The 16099-nt window shown below is 32.3% G+C and overlaps 1 protein-coding gene and 1 long non-coding RNA gene across 2 annotated transcripts in view; one reads left to right on the top strand and one right to left on the bottom strand.

The window, feature by feature from the left end:
- LOC125503037 overlaps positions 1 to 8653 on the top strand; it is a 14808-nt gene extending 6155 nt beyond the window's left edge. Inside the window, exon 2 of the long non-coding RNA XR_007280662.1 lies at positions 8391 to 8653. This is a non-coding gene — a long non-coding RNA (uncharacterized LOC125503037). The remainder of the gene's footprint in view (positions 1 to 8390) is intronic.
- A 3221-nt stretch (positions 8654 to 11874) lies between these two features.
- LOC109533289 lies at positions 11875 to 14363 on the bottom strand. Its single transcript, XM_019898577.2, has 2 exons — positions 13509 to 14363; positions 11875 to 13335 (listed from the first exon to the last, which is right to left on the bottom strand). Exons 1-2 carry the CDS (start codon positions 14298 to 14300, stop codon positions 12898 to 12900), a joined length of 1230 nt encoding a protein of 409 aa, XP_019754136.2. The 5' UTR covers positions 14301 to 14363; the 3' UTR covers positions 11875 to 12897.
- Between the last annotated feature and the right edge of the window lie 1736 nt (positions 14364 to 16099).

The following is a 16099-nucleotide window of genomic DNA, read 5'->3' as shown; positions in this document are numbered from 1 at the left end:
CATTAACATCGTTATTGAACCTTTGACAATGTGTGTAAAGTCAACTTATTTCAATACAATGATAATTTTGTTGATAAAATTGTCATTGCATTGAAAATAAATTGATTTTACACATATTGTTAAAAGTTAAAAAATGATGGTAATGCTTAGTTGAGTGCGTTCTTTAAGATTCGTCATTTTAAAATTTTTGCTCGATGATATTTTTGAATATATATAATATAGTCTATTATAATATAAATATTTCAAGCAAAAATTAGAAAATAACTTCAATCTTAAAGAACGCACACAACTAAGCATTAACATCGTTATTGAACATTTAACAATGTGTGTAAAGTCAACTTATTTTCAATACAATGATAATTTTTATCAACAAAATTTTGGAATGACCCTGGGGTTGCCACAATCACCTTTTTCCAGTAATTTATTTATGGAAAATGTTGAATCAACTTTCATAAAACATCACAAATTTAAACCAATAATTTGGTGGCGTTATATTGATGACGTATTCACCATTTACAATCATGACGAACAAAAGCTTTTTGATTTTTAATCTTATCTGAACAATAAAGAACCCATAAATAAATTCACTATTGAAAAAGAACAAAATCACCAAATTCTTTTTCTCGATATACTGATTCAGAAAAATTTAAACAATTTCGAAACTTTGGTCTATAGAGAACCTACTCATATTAACCGGTATTTGAATTTTAACTAAAATAACCCCATAATGGTTAAAAAAGGTATCGTAAAAAGTTTATATGATAGAGTAAAAATAATTTGTAATTAATCTAATTTTTCCAAAGAAAAACCATTCATAAAAGACATTTTAAATTTCAATAATTATCCAAATTATTTAATTCAAAAATGCTTTAACGAAATTGAATTCTTACAAGCAATGCAAAATCAGAATAAGCCGATTACAAACCTTTTTATTCCAGGACTTTGAGATCAAATTATCCGAGTAAGTAAACAAATTTATATTAAGACTATCATTAAAACTGAAAATACAATTAGAAGCAAAATTTCAGTTACAAAACCTCATGACAAAATTGAAAGTACAAAAACTGTAATTTATAAAATTCCTTGCGAATGCAATAAATTACATATAGGAGAAACCTCAAGACCATTACACAAAATAATCAAAGAACACCAATCATACATAAAAAACAGGAAATATAAAAAATCACATATTTGTTAATATGCATTTGATAATTGCCACAAAATTATGTGAAATAATTCTACAATTTTAGCAAAGGAACCATCTACAAGGAAACGTTAAATTAAAGAAAGCGCAGTAATTTTACTAAATCAAAATAATTGCGTTGCTTCATGTTCCTTTAATTTAAGTCATATATGATTAGCTATGCTAAAATCTGAAGTAGATCAGAGAAACATACACCAAAAATAAAATTACACCACAATTAATAATTAACATTACCTTTATTAGTTTAAACAACGAGATGAATTCAAAGTCACATAATTGATGACAATTTGCCCTGAGGAATTATCCGACCGAATTTTTACATATTGTATTATCTTACTATTGTCACACAATTTATTATCATACTTTTTTTAGGTTCATTTAAATTCTTTTGATTCTAACGATAGTAGAAAATGGTTATCGAAACGTCAAGGTAATTTTTCAAATTAATTTTTTTACTAATTGGACTTTTCTCTTGTAGCTTGAGTTTAAGTGTGCCGCAGGATACCCTCTAGGTGATAGTTCTTGATAGCGTTTTGATAAATAATTCGTTCTTATTGCGAAATAGGAGCACTATTTATCAATCTGTAATTAAGTAAAGACGTGAGGAAATTTTATCTTTTTCAAAGAAAACCATTTTTAAGGCTCAATACCCAATAAGCAGTTTGTAAATTTGTTTAAATTTTGAAATTTGGAAAAAAACGGTCCGAAATGTAAATGGTTTGGCCAGGATCACAAACAACGTTTTAACGTGCTATCCTCCAACAATGCAATAAACAATAAATAGCAATAAACAATAAAAATGCAATTATTCGGACGCATCCCAGCCCCTGAAAATCCCTAGCAGCAATCGTTCAGCAAAAAATAATTTGATGAAATTGATAAATTTGGAAAAACTAACCCGAAACCTAAATGATTTGGCCAGGATCACAGGCAACGTTTTAACGTGCTATCTTCCAATAATGCAATAAACAGCAATAAACAATAAAAAATGCAATTATTCGGACAGATCTTAGCCCCTGAAAATCCCTAATACGAATCGTTTAGGCAAAAATAATTCGCTTAACAAACAGGTGATTTGATCACCTGTGCGAAAGATATACTTATGCATGATACATACATGTATGTATGTTGGTTAAAAAAAAATTGGAAAAACAGCGCAAAATCTAAATATGTTGGCCAGGATAACTCACGGTAAAAGTAATGCTAAACTTACCGAAAGCTGCATTATACTACCTGAAAAAAAAAATTGTATAATCAAATAAAGTTAGTGGAAACCTCAGTGATTTAATTGGAAACAAAAACTGAATAAAACTTTAAATCTTTTACGAAAACTCAACTCAGTTGAAGTTAAGGGTTTATAGATAATAGAGAATAATGCTTACCTGCTTTTTGCAAACTTGCCCTCCGTTATCCATTAAACTTACACTCACACTTCACAGACACACAATGTTGAAAATAAATGTAGATTACACTCAGCATTGAACCGGCAAGATGATCAACCGTTGGTGCCTACATGGCACTAAGGTAGTACTTTTAGCCCGTTTATGAATAAAGAACCGACGACCGATTTAGTCCTTTACCCATAATAGACAACCTTTCCGATAAAACTCATGCGAAATTAAAGTGTTTATCACATGAAGAAACTCACCGAGCTACATAACTTAGATAATGATAGAATCGTTTCGCTCGCTGGCCCTTTGGGTGACTCATCGTATTGCTTGCTGTTCGATTTCAGTTTTTTGCTTTTCCAGTCCGCGATCGAACTGGTTAGGATCTTTAGTGTAAACAAAGTTGCTTTCTCGGGTAGAGATAAACAAACATCGCCGTTCAAGGGGCGACTTTTGAAGGCTAAATTAAATACTTGCTCTCCGATCAATCGTTTGTTCAATTGTCTTGAAACGTAAAAATTTTTTGAGCTCGATCTATTGTAGGAGGCTGCACAATTTTTAGCAGATCTACCAGAATTAAAGTAAACCAATCGCAAAATATGCAGTGATTTTTTAATGGTTCACTTTCATTGCAATTTTAAGAGCGACGGAAAATTCGCACTTTTGCTCAACTGCACGCTTTTATTTAAAAATAACCAATTTCAACTCAAAATTCAAAATTCATAACTTTCCGTTTAGAGCAAGTAGCACCTTGAACCTTTCACTCCCTATAGACGGCTCATGTGGTTAACAGCGCTGAAGTTTCCACTTCAATCGCCCTAACGTCCGATTTTTGCCAATTTTTAAACCGATTTTTAAAAAATGGCAAAGCCACATCTTAAATATCATATGATAAATTAGCTGGTAAAGCAGTCTACTGTGGCAAGTACTGTTGCTCGCAACGTTAAAGCGACAGAAAACTTAACTTTATTACTGTGGTAATTTGGGTTTTGCGAACTTTTTAAGTGGTCTTGAGCCAAGACGATATTACGACGCGCTTTCGGAAACGAGAAACGAAAAAAAGGTAGTCTAATCGTCAATCGCAGTGCAATGTAGCCAATTGGTTGACAAATAGTGTAATATGCCATAGTAATATTTAAATATATATAGTTTTTAATGTGTTAGCAGTACATCCTAATGGCATAGCGGTATAACGGCCAGGGATGGTCGGTATTTAACGAAACCGCTAAAATAACAGTGTTTCAAACGTGTAATCTAAAACCGTAGTTACAGCTAGCCGATTGAATCGGTTGTTTTTGGAACCGTCTGATAAAACCGAAATAGCAGTGCGCACTTCGGACACCGTCGAGCGATCTATCCAGCTGCAGCCGTTGACCGACTTAAACCGTTCTTTTTGGAACCGTCTCATAAAACAGAAACAGTTGTGCACAGTTCGCACCAGCTGCAGCCGTTTGTCGACTTAAAGGCTTTTTTTCGAACGGTTAGTTTTTTGTTCTTTAAGTAGTTACTTCTAAGGAGTAATTTTAAGTAGTTAATTTAAAGGAAATCATTATATATCATAACCATTTCTACTATCATCACCATTCTGCAATTTTAATGAAAAATTTAAAAAGCAAGATGTTCCTTTTGGAACCGCATTTTGAAACCCCATCAGCCTATTTGACATTTGATTTCCGTGTTGATGATCGTTTTATAAAAGGTTAATTAAAAACGCGAATTTTTCGAAAATACGTACAATCAAAATTAAAGTTTATTAGTATACTTTTCATATTCCAGCAAAAGTACAACAAAATTTAAGCTGTAGATATTTTAATTTTTATATTTGACTTAAAGCATTTTCCCCGCCGCGTATATTAGACAAATAGCATTACAAACAGGATAATTAACAGTCAACAGAATTACCAACGTAGGTGTTTTTAAGATATTTATACGTGTACCTTAGTTTCATTCACAAAAATTTTTTAGTATCGGAAAACGAACGAACGAACGTTCATGGGACCCTGTTCTTAAAATTTTCTTCAAAGTTTGGAATCCGCATAAAGAATCTCTACTACCTGTTCAATCTGCATCTCCCTATTTTTATCAATTTTTAGCTCAAGAAAATTATAATCTTTAATTTTTGTTTAGCCTGAAGGAAACAGATTTTGGGTAGCATTTTTATTATTTGCACTTAAATGACATTTTTAATCAAATGTGTTCCAATATTTTATTTACATTTCATTTAATGTATTTTTCATTGGTTTGCATAATGCACTCATCCTAAATTTTCCGATTATTTTGAAAACTTCCTAAATTTGCTCTTTGAATTCGAATATTTTTTGTCAATTTGCATATTTCTAATTATTTTGAATTTTAGCACATTTTCTGTTGATATTTCAGTTCCAGTCGCACTGGCGTTACTGAAATTATCGTTTGATACACAAGGAACCCTCTCAGTATTGGTGATTATTTTTTTATTTATTTATTTTGTAATTATAGAAATACATTTTAAAAACCCTTTTTTACACATGTCTTATTTTGATCCAGAGTCTAATGCTTTAAAACTAAATATAAATAAGTTGCTTCAACTTGCAAGAACCCCGTTTTAGTCGAGATTTTTGCCACTGCTTTACAGACAAACGATCAACTTGCGGTTTCCGATTTTTTCAGGAAATCCCAAGCTGATTTCCGTCGCCGAATATAATTAAATGTGAGCCAGCGTTCATCGAAAGTAGTGTGAAAGTGTGAAAAATGGTGCAAAAAGGTCTTGTTCTCACAAAACATGGTCTTGTTCTTACTTGTATTCGTACTTGTAATCTTGGTCTTGATCGCGTAATGAACGTTATTGAACTGCAACAGTTTGATTACGTCGCGTATTTTTAAAAAGGTTTTTAGTAATAAATCATTATCAATGTATTTACCTCTGATTCTACGTTATGAAAAATACTGTATTTACATGCATAGTGATTCAGCCGGTGCTTTATGAATAAGGAGCTAATGCTTCTTAATAAGAAAGTTTAATTTCAATAAAACGTATGTCTACCAACAACAGTGTTTACTGCAAACCGAATAATTCCCTATTTAAGAGAGAGGATATTTGTGTTTTATATTAATGAAATTACGCACGGTTACACAACATAATTAAAACGGCGGCGGCCAGCTCAGCTATGTTTTAGACAGATTGCTGTCATGTAAATATGCCTTTGAGCAGATTTAATTAACAATCTGCATATTGAAATAATGCGGGATAGTGACGCTCCGTTTGCCTTCAATCCCTAATTTAGTATGGCAAATTTTGCTGCATTATTATCGTCGGCCTTAATTATAGCAATAAATGGTTTGGGCATCGGCAGCCAAATGCAATTAGATGCGTAGATAGAATAACAGTAAAATCTGTTAATTTACGTTTTGGGGTTGGGGGGCCTCGATATAAAATACACACGGGTCATAATTTATTGTGATCGGGTGTTAATTTAATTAATGCTAGTCGTTTAAGTGTTTTATTGTCTTTATTTGTGTTATGTTCATTGTAATCAAATTTAGTGCGTTTTTCTCATCGATTATACTTTGAATATGTGTTGCAATCGTTTATGGTTTACCGAAACAGTATTAGCGAAAAATGTTGTTACTAATACGAGCACTTAGAAGTTGAATCAGTAAACTGGTAGAACTTGGCAGGTTCAGTGAAATGGACTAAAGCAAGTCTTCTAAGAAACACTTTTATTACCTTTTTTCAACTTTACATTTAAAAGGAAAAACGAATTCAACGTTTGATAAATAAAGTTAGCCTGTTTATTCTTTAATCTAAAGTTTTTAACTCATTAATTGAAGAGCCGTAAGGGAAGATTTGGACGCTTTGTGCGTCGAATAGCCGTTTATTTTATCCAAACAAAATGAATTTCCTTAATAAAAAAATTAAATTATTTGTTAACATTTCAATAAATTGTCTCTAAGAATATAATGATTCTGTGCTGAATTACTTACACGTTGATTTCAACCGTTTGTATGATTTTTTAAGGACCCAAGACTAAGAAACAATTGCCTTTACATAACTTCAAAAGCACCGACTTTCTAACGCTTTCATCGATAGTTTTATTATGAGACTTAAAGAAATTACTGTTTTTTGCCATTGTTATATTTGCTGATGTCGTCAAAACCGAATTTTAAATTTCGCAAGTTCTTACAAATCTAGGTTATCAAAGTTCGAAATGTTCGATAGAATCATTTATGTTTAACGGTCGTAAAAGAATGTTAATTAATCTAGTGAATCAGAAAACTTTTCTAAGTTTTAACCTTAATTACTTTAAAAGTGAGAATGGATCCCATTGAATATAAGAGCTCGGCCTGATAAAAATATATCTGTTTGACTGAAGCCTAACGCTAATCGAAGTGAAGAGCTCACGAAAATATTGCATATTTTTTGTTAGTTAATTTAATTTAATTTAGGTTAATTTAATTTAGTAATTTAGAAAAAAGAAAATACTTTTCCTTCGTCGAAAATACGAGTCCTTCGAAGAAGTCTAAAGGAAAAACAGAAAATTATGTATATTCGACATCTTACTAGAATATAATAAATGAAAATAGTTTTCGTTTTCTTTTGTATTAATGGTCGTAAAACGGAACTAGTTCGAACCGTCTATCAAATGTCTTCATGCGATTGATGGGCATATTTGTATCAGTTTGGACTTTATTCAACTGAAAGATGAAACATGTTCAAATGTTATTATTTAGTTTACAGAATAAAAAATATGTAATTTTTAAAGATTTATAAACTCATCAACATATTTTTTTAAATGACTTCTTAAGCTCAGGAGTTTCCTGGTTAGATTTTGAGAAAAATATAAAATACGATTAGACAAACGGGCTACAAATATAACAGTTTGAAGTAAACTTTATACAGAAACAAGCAAAGTTTAGCAGTTGATTTGAAGCATTTTGTTAATTTAGTAATGCAAAAATCTGTAAAGAATTCATTTGGATCTACCGGCTGAATTTTGGGCAATCCAAGTTTCGACAATCAAACCATTTCTGCCCATAAGGAAAAACTCTGCCTGGCAGCAAAATGAGAAATAAATCGCGGAAAGCTTCAAAGGGAGTATTGTAAATGAAACTAGAACGAAGATCGAAACAAGTCCCTCCAAAAAATTTAATTTAAACGTAAATAGAGCAGTTGCAACACGCTCGATCCGAAGTTCCATCGTAACTCTGTAACTGCAAACAAAGCAAGCATCGCATTAACTACTAACTGTGCGAATCAGATGGCATGCCATGCGGCGTAATTAAATTGGATTCTGAACTCAGTTTTAGTTGATAAATTAGCACTGGACGTCGGCTTTATGAAATCAATCACAGTGGCACCATATTGACCAGCGGCTGCCAACGAGTACTTAATTGCCTTAATTTCCACAAGCGATGCTGCTACGCGAATGTTTATTTTTAAATTTTCCACCTGTCCGCTTGCACTCAACTAATTACAAATCGATAGGGAGTTTAAGCAAAAAACTTGTCTGTTGCCTCCTGCTAAAGGACATGGAACAGCATTCAAATCTCCTCAAGTTAGTCTGCAATTCTACAAAAGGCAACTTTGTTGTTGCTCATCAAAGCAACATTTTTAATGTGATATTTTACTGAGAAGTATTAAATGAAAAAGTGAGTCATATACATCCTCCCAGTGTTCCGACAAAACTAGAGTTGAAACAAGTATATTCATGTCTCTATTCCTGATAGTTGCAGTTGAATTCTGTTGAACATTTGAACAGTCAGCCGTCTTGTTAGTCTCTTGAAATGTAGTGAAATGAAAACCTTTTTTACATTTTCAGACTATTACTAGTACAGAAAAGAACTGAATATAATACATCAACACGACAAGGGCTAGGTGCACTGGATTAGCTGAGGAATTGAGGCAGATAATGAACGACCAAGAGGTGTTCCAGACCCAGAGGAACAGGCATTTAAGGTAATTGCAGCGGAACCCTTCAGAAATAACCGGAGCACTGCACAACAACTGGCACTTTCCCAGTTGAACATAGTAATGTTTACATCAACCTATTATGGTGACAATAAAAGAAATAATCCTCGTTGACAATGTTGATATTACAAAAACTGAGTTTCTAGATTTAACCAATGCTGTTTGAGGTACCGTTTACACATATTTAAGAAGCAATCAGTAATGTTATCGACACAGCTTGCCTTGAAAAAGTTGTTGAGTATCTTCTGATCTAGTTGTGTGCAAATATTTCCGTTTTTAAGAAGAATTAGTGTTTTTACTATTTCTCCTGTACTCCTTAAACCCCCTTGAATCACCTTGCGCTTACCCGCTAATTATTTATTTTATGAATTTTTTACCATCTATACGTTTTGAAACTTTATTTTCATATATTGAAATATCCAATAAATCTTTAGGACGTTTTATAAAAAATTCCATTTAAATTTAATGAAAGTTTGAAGCCAATCCACAATTCTAAGTACAACTGTATTAAGTGGTTAGTAGTAAGTTAGAAGTATATCCATCTTCACACTTCAACTAAAGGATCTGAATTATCAACGTGTCAATTCATGAAGTAAATCCATACTGTAATGCTTTATTCTTCTTGTTATGCTGAGCTGACAAAATAAAATTAATCAACGCCAAAACTTTTTGAGAAAAATGACAATAAGGTAATTCAAATGAGATTTCTGAGTCGATGTGTGTCAGTCTCAGTCTTTTAATGAGAAAGCTGCTTCCTCTTCTCAATTGCATCTTTTCGGTTTAAGAAAAGCTTTCATATTCTTTTTATCAAAACTACTGTGGCCACCAAATTTAAAAAGCTTGCATTTTTCAGTAGTTAACAAACACATTTTATTGTCCCGAATTCATTAACTTGCGACCAAATTATGTCGGCAACATCTCAATATACATATATAGTTTAAGCGTAGGGGTCATTTTTTAAATTAACCACACTTAGTAGCACTTAGTTGTTTATCTTCAATTGACGTTAATACGATCAGCAAAAAAAATGTGGACTTTTTCAGCATCTCACACTATCGTCATAAAAACAAATTCCACAATTTCTGTAGCATAATTGATTTTGAATTTAAAAATTGGTTTTATTTTAAATGCGTGGAATATATATTTTCCTTTTTGGAGAACCCGATATATATCTCTTACCTCATAATGAATTTGTGATGTTTCAAAACGCAAAACTTAATACACCAGTTTTGATAGTAATGAATGCTTTGCATTGTCTAATTTGACTCTCGAAAAAATAACCGGCTATTAAATCCAGGAACTTAATAATAAACAGCCAGTAAACAACATTGCCATTATCAATTTAACCGGCAATTATTCCATATTTTGATAATAATGGAATTACGCAACTAATTTCATACTACCTATTCGTTTAGTCTATTGTCCGAAACTTCTCCAAATATGAATACAATTCTATGGGAAATCCAGCTTAAAATCATTCTGATTGTTCCATTGTTTGTGCATTTGTCATAATTCTCTTTACATTTATTAGTGTAAAATTGCTTAATGGAAAGCCTTTGTATTAATTATTTAATTACAGGTTTAATTGAGCTATTCATTCATTCATTCAGGCCCTTTATCGGGGTGAAGTCTTTGCTGGAGTTTTGCTAATTTGGTTCACAACAGAAAGGCTTTTCAACACAGTTTCTCTGGAATGGAATAATTGAATTTATCCCTGAAATAGTTAGGATTGAGATAATCAATACACTACGGTTTATGTGGTTCATTGCAATATAGGCAAATATTCAATCACAGTGAAACATTCACAGTTGAGACATTTTTTCTACTTTATATGTTTTACTGCTGAACTTATATTATTATAAGCTTTAGTTTTTAACTGCATTTAAAATTGCCCTAACAGGATTTAATATGTTTTGGACATAAAATTAAAAAAAACATAAAAATGGACGGAGGAAATAAAAAATTGTGGTGACAAATGAATTAGATGTAAAAATCTGTATATTGGAACCATCTAATTCTACTTCTTTCTGTTTCCTGTTGCATGTATATGTGAAGTCAAGCTGCTAAACATACAAACAAAACTGTAAGCGAGAAGTCGAGTTTTACGCATCCTGATGATATTGTTATTATTGTACAATTTTTGAAGAATCTGTATGATCACTGAGGAAAAACGTGGCGGAATATATGAAACTTTGGCATTAACTTTGTGTCTGCTCTTTGTGTCAAAACTGACCTTATTTCCTAACAACAGTTTTTATTCTCCCTCTATTGGTAGATTCGGTGGATATCAAGGTTCTGGATAAGTGATAAAAAGTGAAGTTTTGTTTGGGCCAACATCACAAGTTGTTAATACTTTCCAAGAGAAGCTTTACTTATGTAAACTTACAAAAATTTACTATTCAGTTGTGGGCCGCGTTGCACAGAAATTATCGTTCTAACTTGATCTGTTCCTCAGAAATGAACAAAAGGGCGGCGTAAAGTATGAAATATTGGCCTAATCTTGCAGGTAGTTATATGGCATTGAAATTTCACTTCTTGTGTAATACTTGCCATTAGTCTCTACTACATGTCTCTATTGAAGTTCTGCGTCGTGAATCAGCTCTCTAATTCGCTCTCGAATGGTGGAAAAAAGCTCAAATAGTTCTTGAGATCCGGCGAAAACCGGGAGAATGTTTGAGTCGAGTTGGCACTTTAAAAAACAACCGCGCAACAAGTAGATATATTGAAATGTTGAACTTTTACACGTCTTAAATGAGATATTTAGTTATTTAGTATTCATTGGCGCAGAAATGCGGCTCTATCTCAATCTGTATTTGCGATATGGCGTAATGGATGACATTTTTGCCTCACCTTGCATTTAAATGTAATATTCAAATTTTACTTTTTTAGTAAAAAAATCAGTAGAGCTCACTGACTCTATTGACTGAGTAGAGCCTCTAATACTCTATCGAGTGGTAAAAGAACGGGCGATATAGCTAAAATACTTTTTGAGATACGACACAAAAATCGGCGCCATGAGTCGAATTTGCGAAAAAATAATAGTTTTCTTGAAATGTTGTATTTTTGTGTATACACTCTCAAGATTTGCTACTTGGGGGGTTTGCGTCGTGCATGCGTGTATGCAATATTTAGTGCGCTATCCAATGGTGTCAAAATAAGCGCTTTAGCTTAAGCCGTTCCTGAGATACGAGCAAAAAAGCTTGAATTTTTGTCCTAAACTTGCACTTTAATTTCGCATTTTTTCAGCTACTGCTTCACTTAATAAATGGTGTTTGCAATTCTCTATCCAGTGGTAAGAAAGCGGAAACTGTGTCTCCAATGATTTCGCAATAAGATATGTGACAATCAATGGCTTAATGTTATATTAATTAAATAAAATAAATTGTTTAAAACTTTACATAATTTAAAAAAAGTTATTTATCGGAAATAAATGAACAACTACTTCTTCATCCATCTAGTGGATAAATTAACGGTACTTATCATTTTTGTAAAACATAGAAAATAAATGCGCATTTAAAAACCATGTGATAAATAGACTAGTTGATCTTATTTGATTGCATATTAGTTATTCTCTTTATTAATTCTTAAACCTTTACAATGCTGTTAAATATGATGATTTTTATTATCTCTGTTATCTGGTTTAACCTGCTAACCCACGCGCAAAGACTATGATGTGCGTATTATAATACTTAGTTTTTACTAAAAATTATCAATTTTGTCTATACGATGTCTTAGAGCGCTAGAAATGATTCAATTTAAACGTACTAATCTCTGAATAAATTGAGCTTTTAAATCTACAATCTCAACAGATACTTTTGTTACCAATTATATTTTTAAAGCATTAAACGTAATAAAAAAACAACGTATTTCAAGTGTAATCTTGGTAAATATATTACATAAAACAATAAAAATGAGTGTAAAATCTAAGACAACTAGACGCCTATTAGAAATCCATCGGATTTATATTATTTAAAGTATAAACATAACATTCAACTATTCATGTTCAACTATTCTTCCTCTTGCATTTCGAGTAATTCTCACCAATATCTATTCAAGTTGCTTTGATTTTGACAGTTTTTCTGGATACACAATTTTACCAGATATCGCCCGATTTGTATGTATATACAAATTTGACAACTTTCGTCATTTTATGAGTTAATTTATTTTTTTAATGAGTTCCCTGAGTAGTAATTTTCAACTAGAACAGTATAAACTATTTAAACATTATAAATCTAATTTAGCAAAAAACGTAACCTTATGAGCAAAATAAAAAACCAATCACCTCACGTGTGCGTTACCCATAACAAATCAAACTATTGGATTTGTTATTTAATCACAATGTTGCTGGCATATTCGACTTAAAAATCGTCAAATTCAAGATAGTGCTCAACTAGAGCACTCAGCCTTGAGTATATCTTATTTAACGAATTATTCGATTTTAGCATGTTTGCCGTTACATTTTCTCCCCCCATTGCTTCGATATCAATGGTGTCTTCTTTCTCCAATAAAACAATTTGTAAGACAAACGACGACATCGCAAAACCAAAACACGAATATTTTTTCCATTGCCTGATTAGTTCTTCATAAGGAAATACTTTTTCGGGATCGCACCCCAATTTTTTCAGCATACTGGATAATGACGAGTAATAGATTTGAAGCAATTCCTTCAACTGGGCAAGTTCTTTTTCTGAAGCCGTTGCATAAATGTGATATGATAGGTCCATTACTGGTGAGCTCAGCTTGGTTACTTGGAAATCCAAGAATTTTACCGATTCCGGTAGTGTCTTCTCTTGCTTCTAAAATTATCAAACAATTATTTATATGTTGAAAAAAGATACATTTTTCTATTTGAAAAATTAACATGTTTATTTGTAAAATTATATAAAAATAGCGGTGTATTGATTGATTAATTTGAATAATCGTTTTTTTTTGTATTAATCAATGAGTGTTGACTGCCCAATTGACTTACCGGATATTTGAACATATAATTATTATTCCAGCAATCTCCATGCACTAAAACCGCATTCTCTTCATGCTCTTGAATTCTTAACATTTGTTGAATTTTTGCGGTGACTCCATCCGGAAGCAGCTCTTTCAGTTTTTCAGCTGCCTTAAACTTTTGATTTTCCTCTAGCATCATGTACAGACACTTTTCAGCTGCATCTACTGAATTTTTCGTCAGTTCGATAATATTTTTCATCGCACATGGCAGTCCACTAAATAGCTCCTTAAATTCCTTAGGTTTGTGCTCCCGATATGCTAAACTCAAAGCGTGAAATTTCCCATAGTTTGAAAGAGTGACTTTCAAATGCTCCATATCGAAGGGCTGGTGTCTGTCGTAAAGCTCAAAATCTAAAGACTTCAGGTTTTGCAATACGATCAATTGCTGATCTTCGTAGGAAAGGGTACTAAAACACTTCGGGAATAATTGCTGAGTTATATTGATTCCATATTTTTTCTCAATTTCTTGGAAAGCGGGAACTGCTTTATCGTAGAAGAAGTTTTCCCTTTCATAGGCCAGTTGGACTGGAGACAGATTTGTGGTGCCATCCCCTCGTTTTTCCGATTTAATAACTACGTGAAATTCTTTGGCTTTTCCAGAAAATGGTACACCTGTGACTTTGGCAAAAGTTATATTTCCTAGGTACCCTTCGCCCTGTTCTGAAGTTCCAACTATTTCAGCACTGAGGTCTTTGAATTGATTCTCTTTGAAGGTATCGGCAACCCACTGGTTAATTTCACTTTGGATACATGTAGTCATTTTCTTCAAGTTTAATTTTGCAACTGGTTATAGAGAACTGCGAATCCGTTATGACTTCAGGTCTTTTTATATTAGGGAACATTTCATCTCATTGTCTTATGGGGTATTCTCCAACACATTTTTATCTTGTTATCACGCCTTGTCGTATTTGAACGAGCGCTGTGTCGTTTTCTGGCAGCGAGAAAATCGGAATATTTCTTTAAGAATTTCCCAAAATATTGATTTAAGACAATATTGCCAAAAAATACTTATCTTTCCCACGAGTACTAAATAGTGGCGATTAAAATGTTACAAACTTTGAATTACTTAATTTAATAACTATATGTTCCAATCAATCATTAAGCGCACGAACTTGCCCTCAATTTAATATTTTGACTGCTCAAACATGTAATTTGAAATTGTTTGAATTTTTGATCAGTCGTTGTAAAAACTGGTAGACTTAATTATTTCGTGACTTGCAGTATTATGCAACAGGCCTTAAGTCGCAGATGTCCAATTTGTTTGTCACGCCCAACAGTCTGTGTACAGCAAACAATTTTAAAAAATTTTTCTGGCTAATTAACCTTATACGAACCACTTAAAAATGTATTTGAAAAAAATTAGTTTGTCGTTATTTAACTATGCGCGCCACATGCAAACCGATTTTTTATTACGTAAAGCAAATGTTTTCAATTGTCTAATCGTTTGATAAATACAGAATACAATGTAATTAAAATGTTACGTTGCTTGGATTTGATTAATGTCAATTCACCACATTATGTATTGAAGTGTTGCTGCTGATAACAATAAACAAAGTTTTAGTTTTAATATAGTTATTAATTAAATAAACAAAGATATGCATCGATATATTTGGATAGAACCAAGTTGCCAGCTACGACAGGGCGATGTGATTTTCTCTTTAGAGGTAGCTACAAATGAAGCGTGCGGCATTACTGGGGACGAATGGAGGACAAAATGCAACCTAATTTTTGGTTGACCCGCAAAGATGCATTTTTCTTTGGTACGTTTCAGAACTGGAGAAAGTCGATTTATCAACCTGTGAATTAGTGACGCAATTTTAGTTGAAATATTAGTAACACAAAATATTCTGTCTGAATCTCATATAAAAAGCACTTGAACGGGTCTACATTTATAACAGGTAAATTTCCATTTTTCCGGAATTTTCTGAACAGTACCTTAACACATTTTCGATCCCTTGGCCACATAACTTATGGAAATTTCAAGGTTCGTTTTAAAATATAATTTGATGTGTTCCGATTTTTAAAAAAAGTATTTTCCTTCAAAACTAGAACGAATTTTGCTCTGTAATATTTTAATAGAGTCAAACCTACTTACTACCAGTTTGCTAATTTAAAATATTTTGTATGTTCAATAATCAGGCTCAATATGATCTAGAATGTAATTTAATCTGATGATTTTTTAAGAAACCTTAGATTGAATGTCAACAAGTAGAAAAGTGCGTGCGTAGTTCATAGTTTATCCTAATCTATCCCAGAAAATTTCCAGAAGGATGCCTTAAAAAACGAAACTTGCTCAAACCTTGAACGAAAGGTCCATGCAATGTACACTCAATCAAATCAATCAATTCAAATTGAATTTATGATTCGCCATTGGTAACTTATATTTATAAATATTCCTATTTTGGCTCAATTCCTTCGGTGAAAAGTATTTGGATTAAGAAAATATTAATAAAGTTGGTTAATGTATAGTCAGTATAGTCAGCGAGGAGAGAAAGTTATTGAAAATTGTAAAATAATCCCAAAACAAATTGAAGCTACCATTAGCGTAAACCGGTCTTC

The sequence above is a fragment of the Dendroctonus ponderosae genome, unplaced genomic scaffold (genome assembly GCF_020466585.1).
Source record: "Dendroctonus ponderosae isolate FM_Combo_2020 unplaced genomic scaffold, Dpon_F_20191213v2 Dpon_F_20191213_1, whole genome shotgun sequence".
Taxonomy (NCBI): Eukaryota; Metazoa; Arthropoda; class Insecta; order Coleoptera; family Curculionidae; genus Dendroctonus; species Dendroctonus ponderosae.
Note: the sequence above shows the minus strand (reverse complement) of the source record. Positions and strands in the feature narration are given on the sequence as shown.

Bases quoted from the DNA above. Each gene is read 5' to 3' on its own strand.
- LOC109533289 (XM_019898577.2), bottom strand. From the start codon at position 14,300: ATGACTACATGTATCCAAAGTGAAATTAACCAGTGGGTTGCCGATACC. The intron at 13,336-13,508 runs GTAAGTCAATTG...TGATAATTTTAG, and splicing joins ATTATATGTTCAAATATCCG to AAGCAAGAGAAGACACTACC.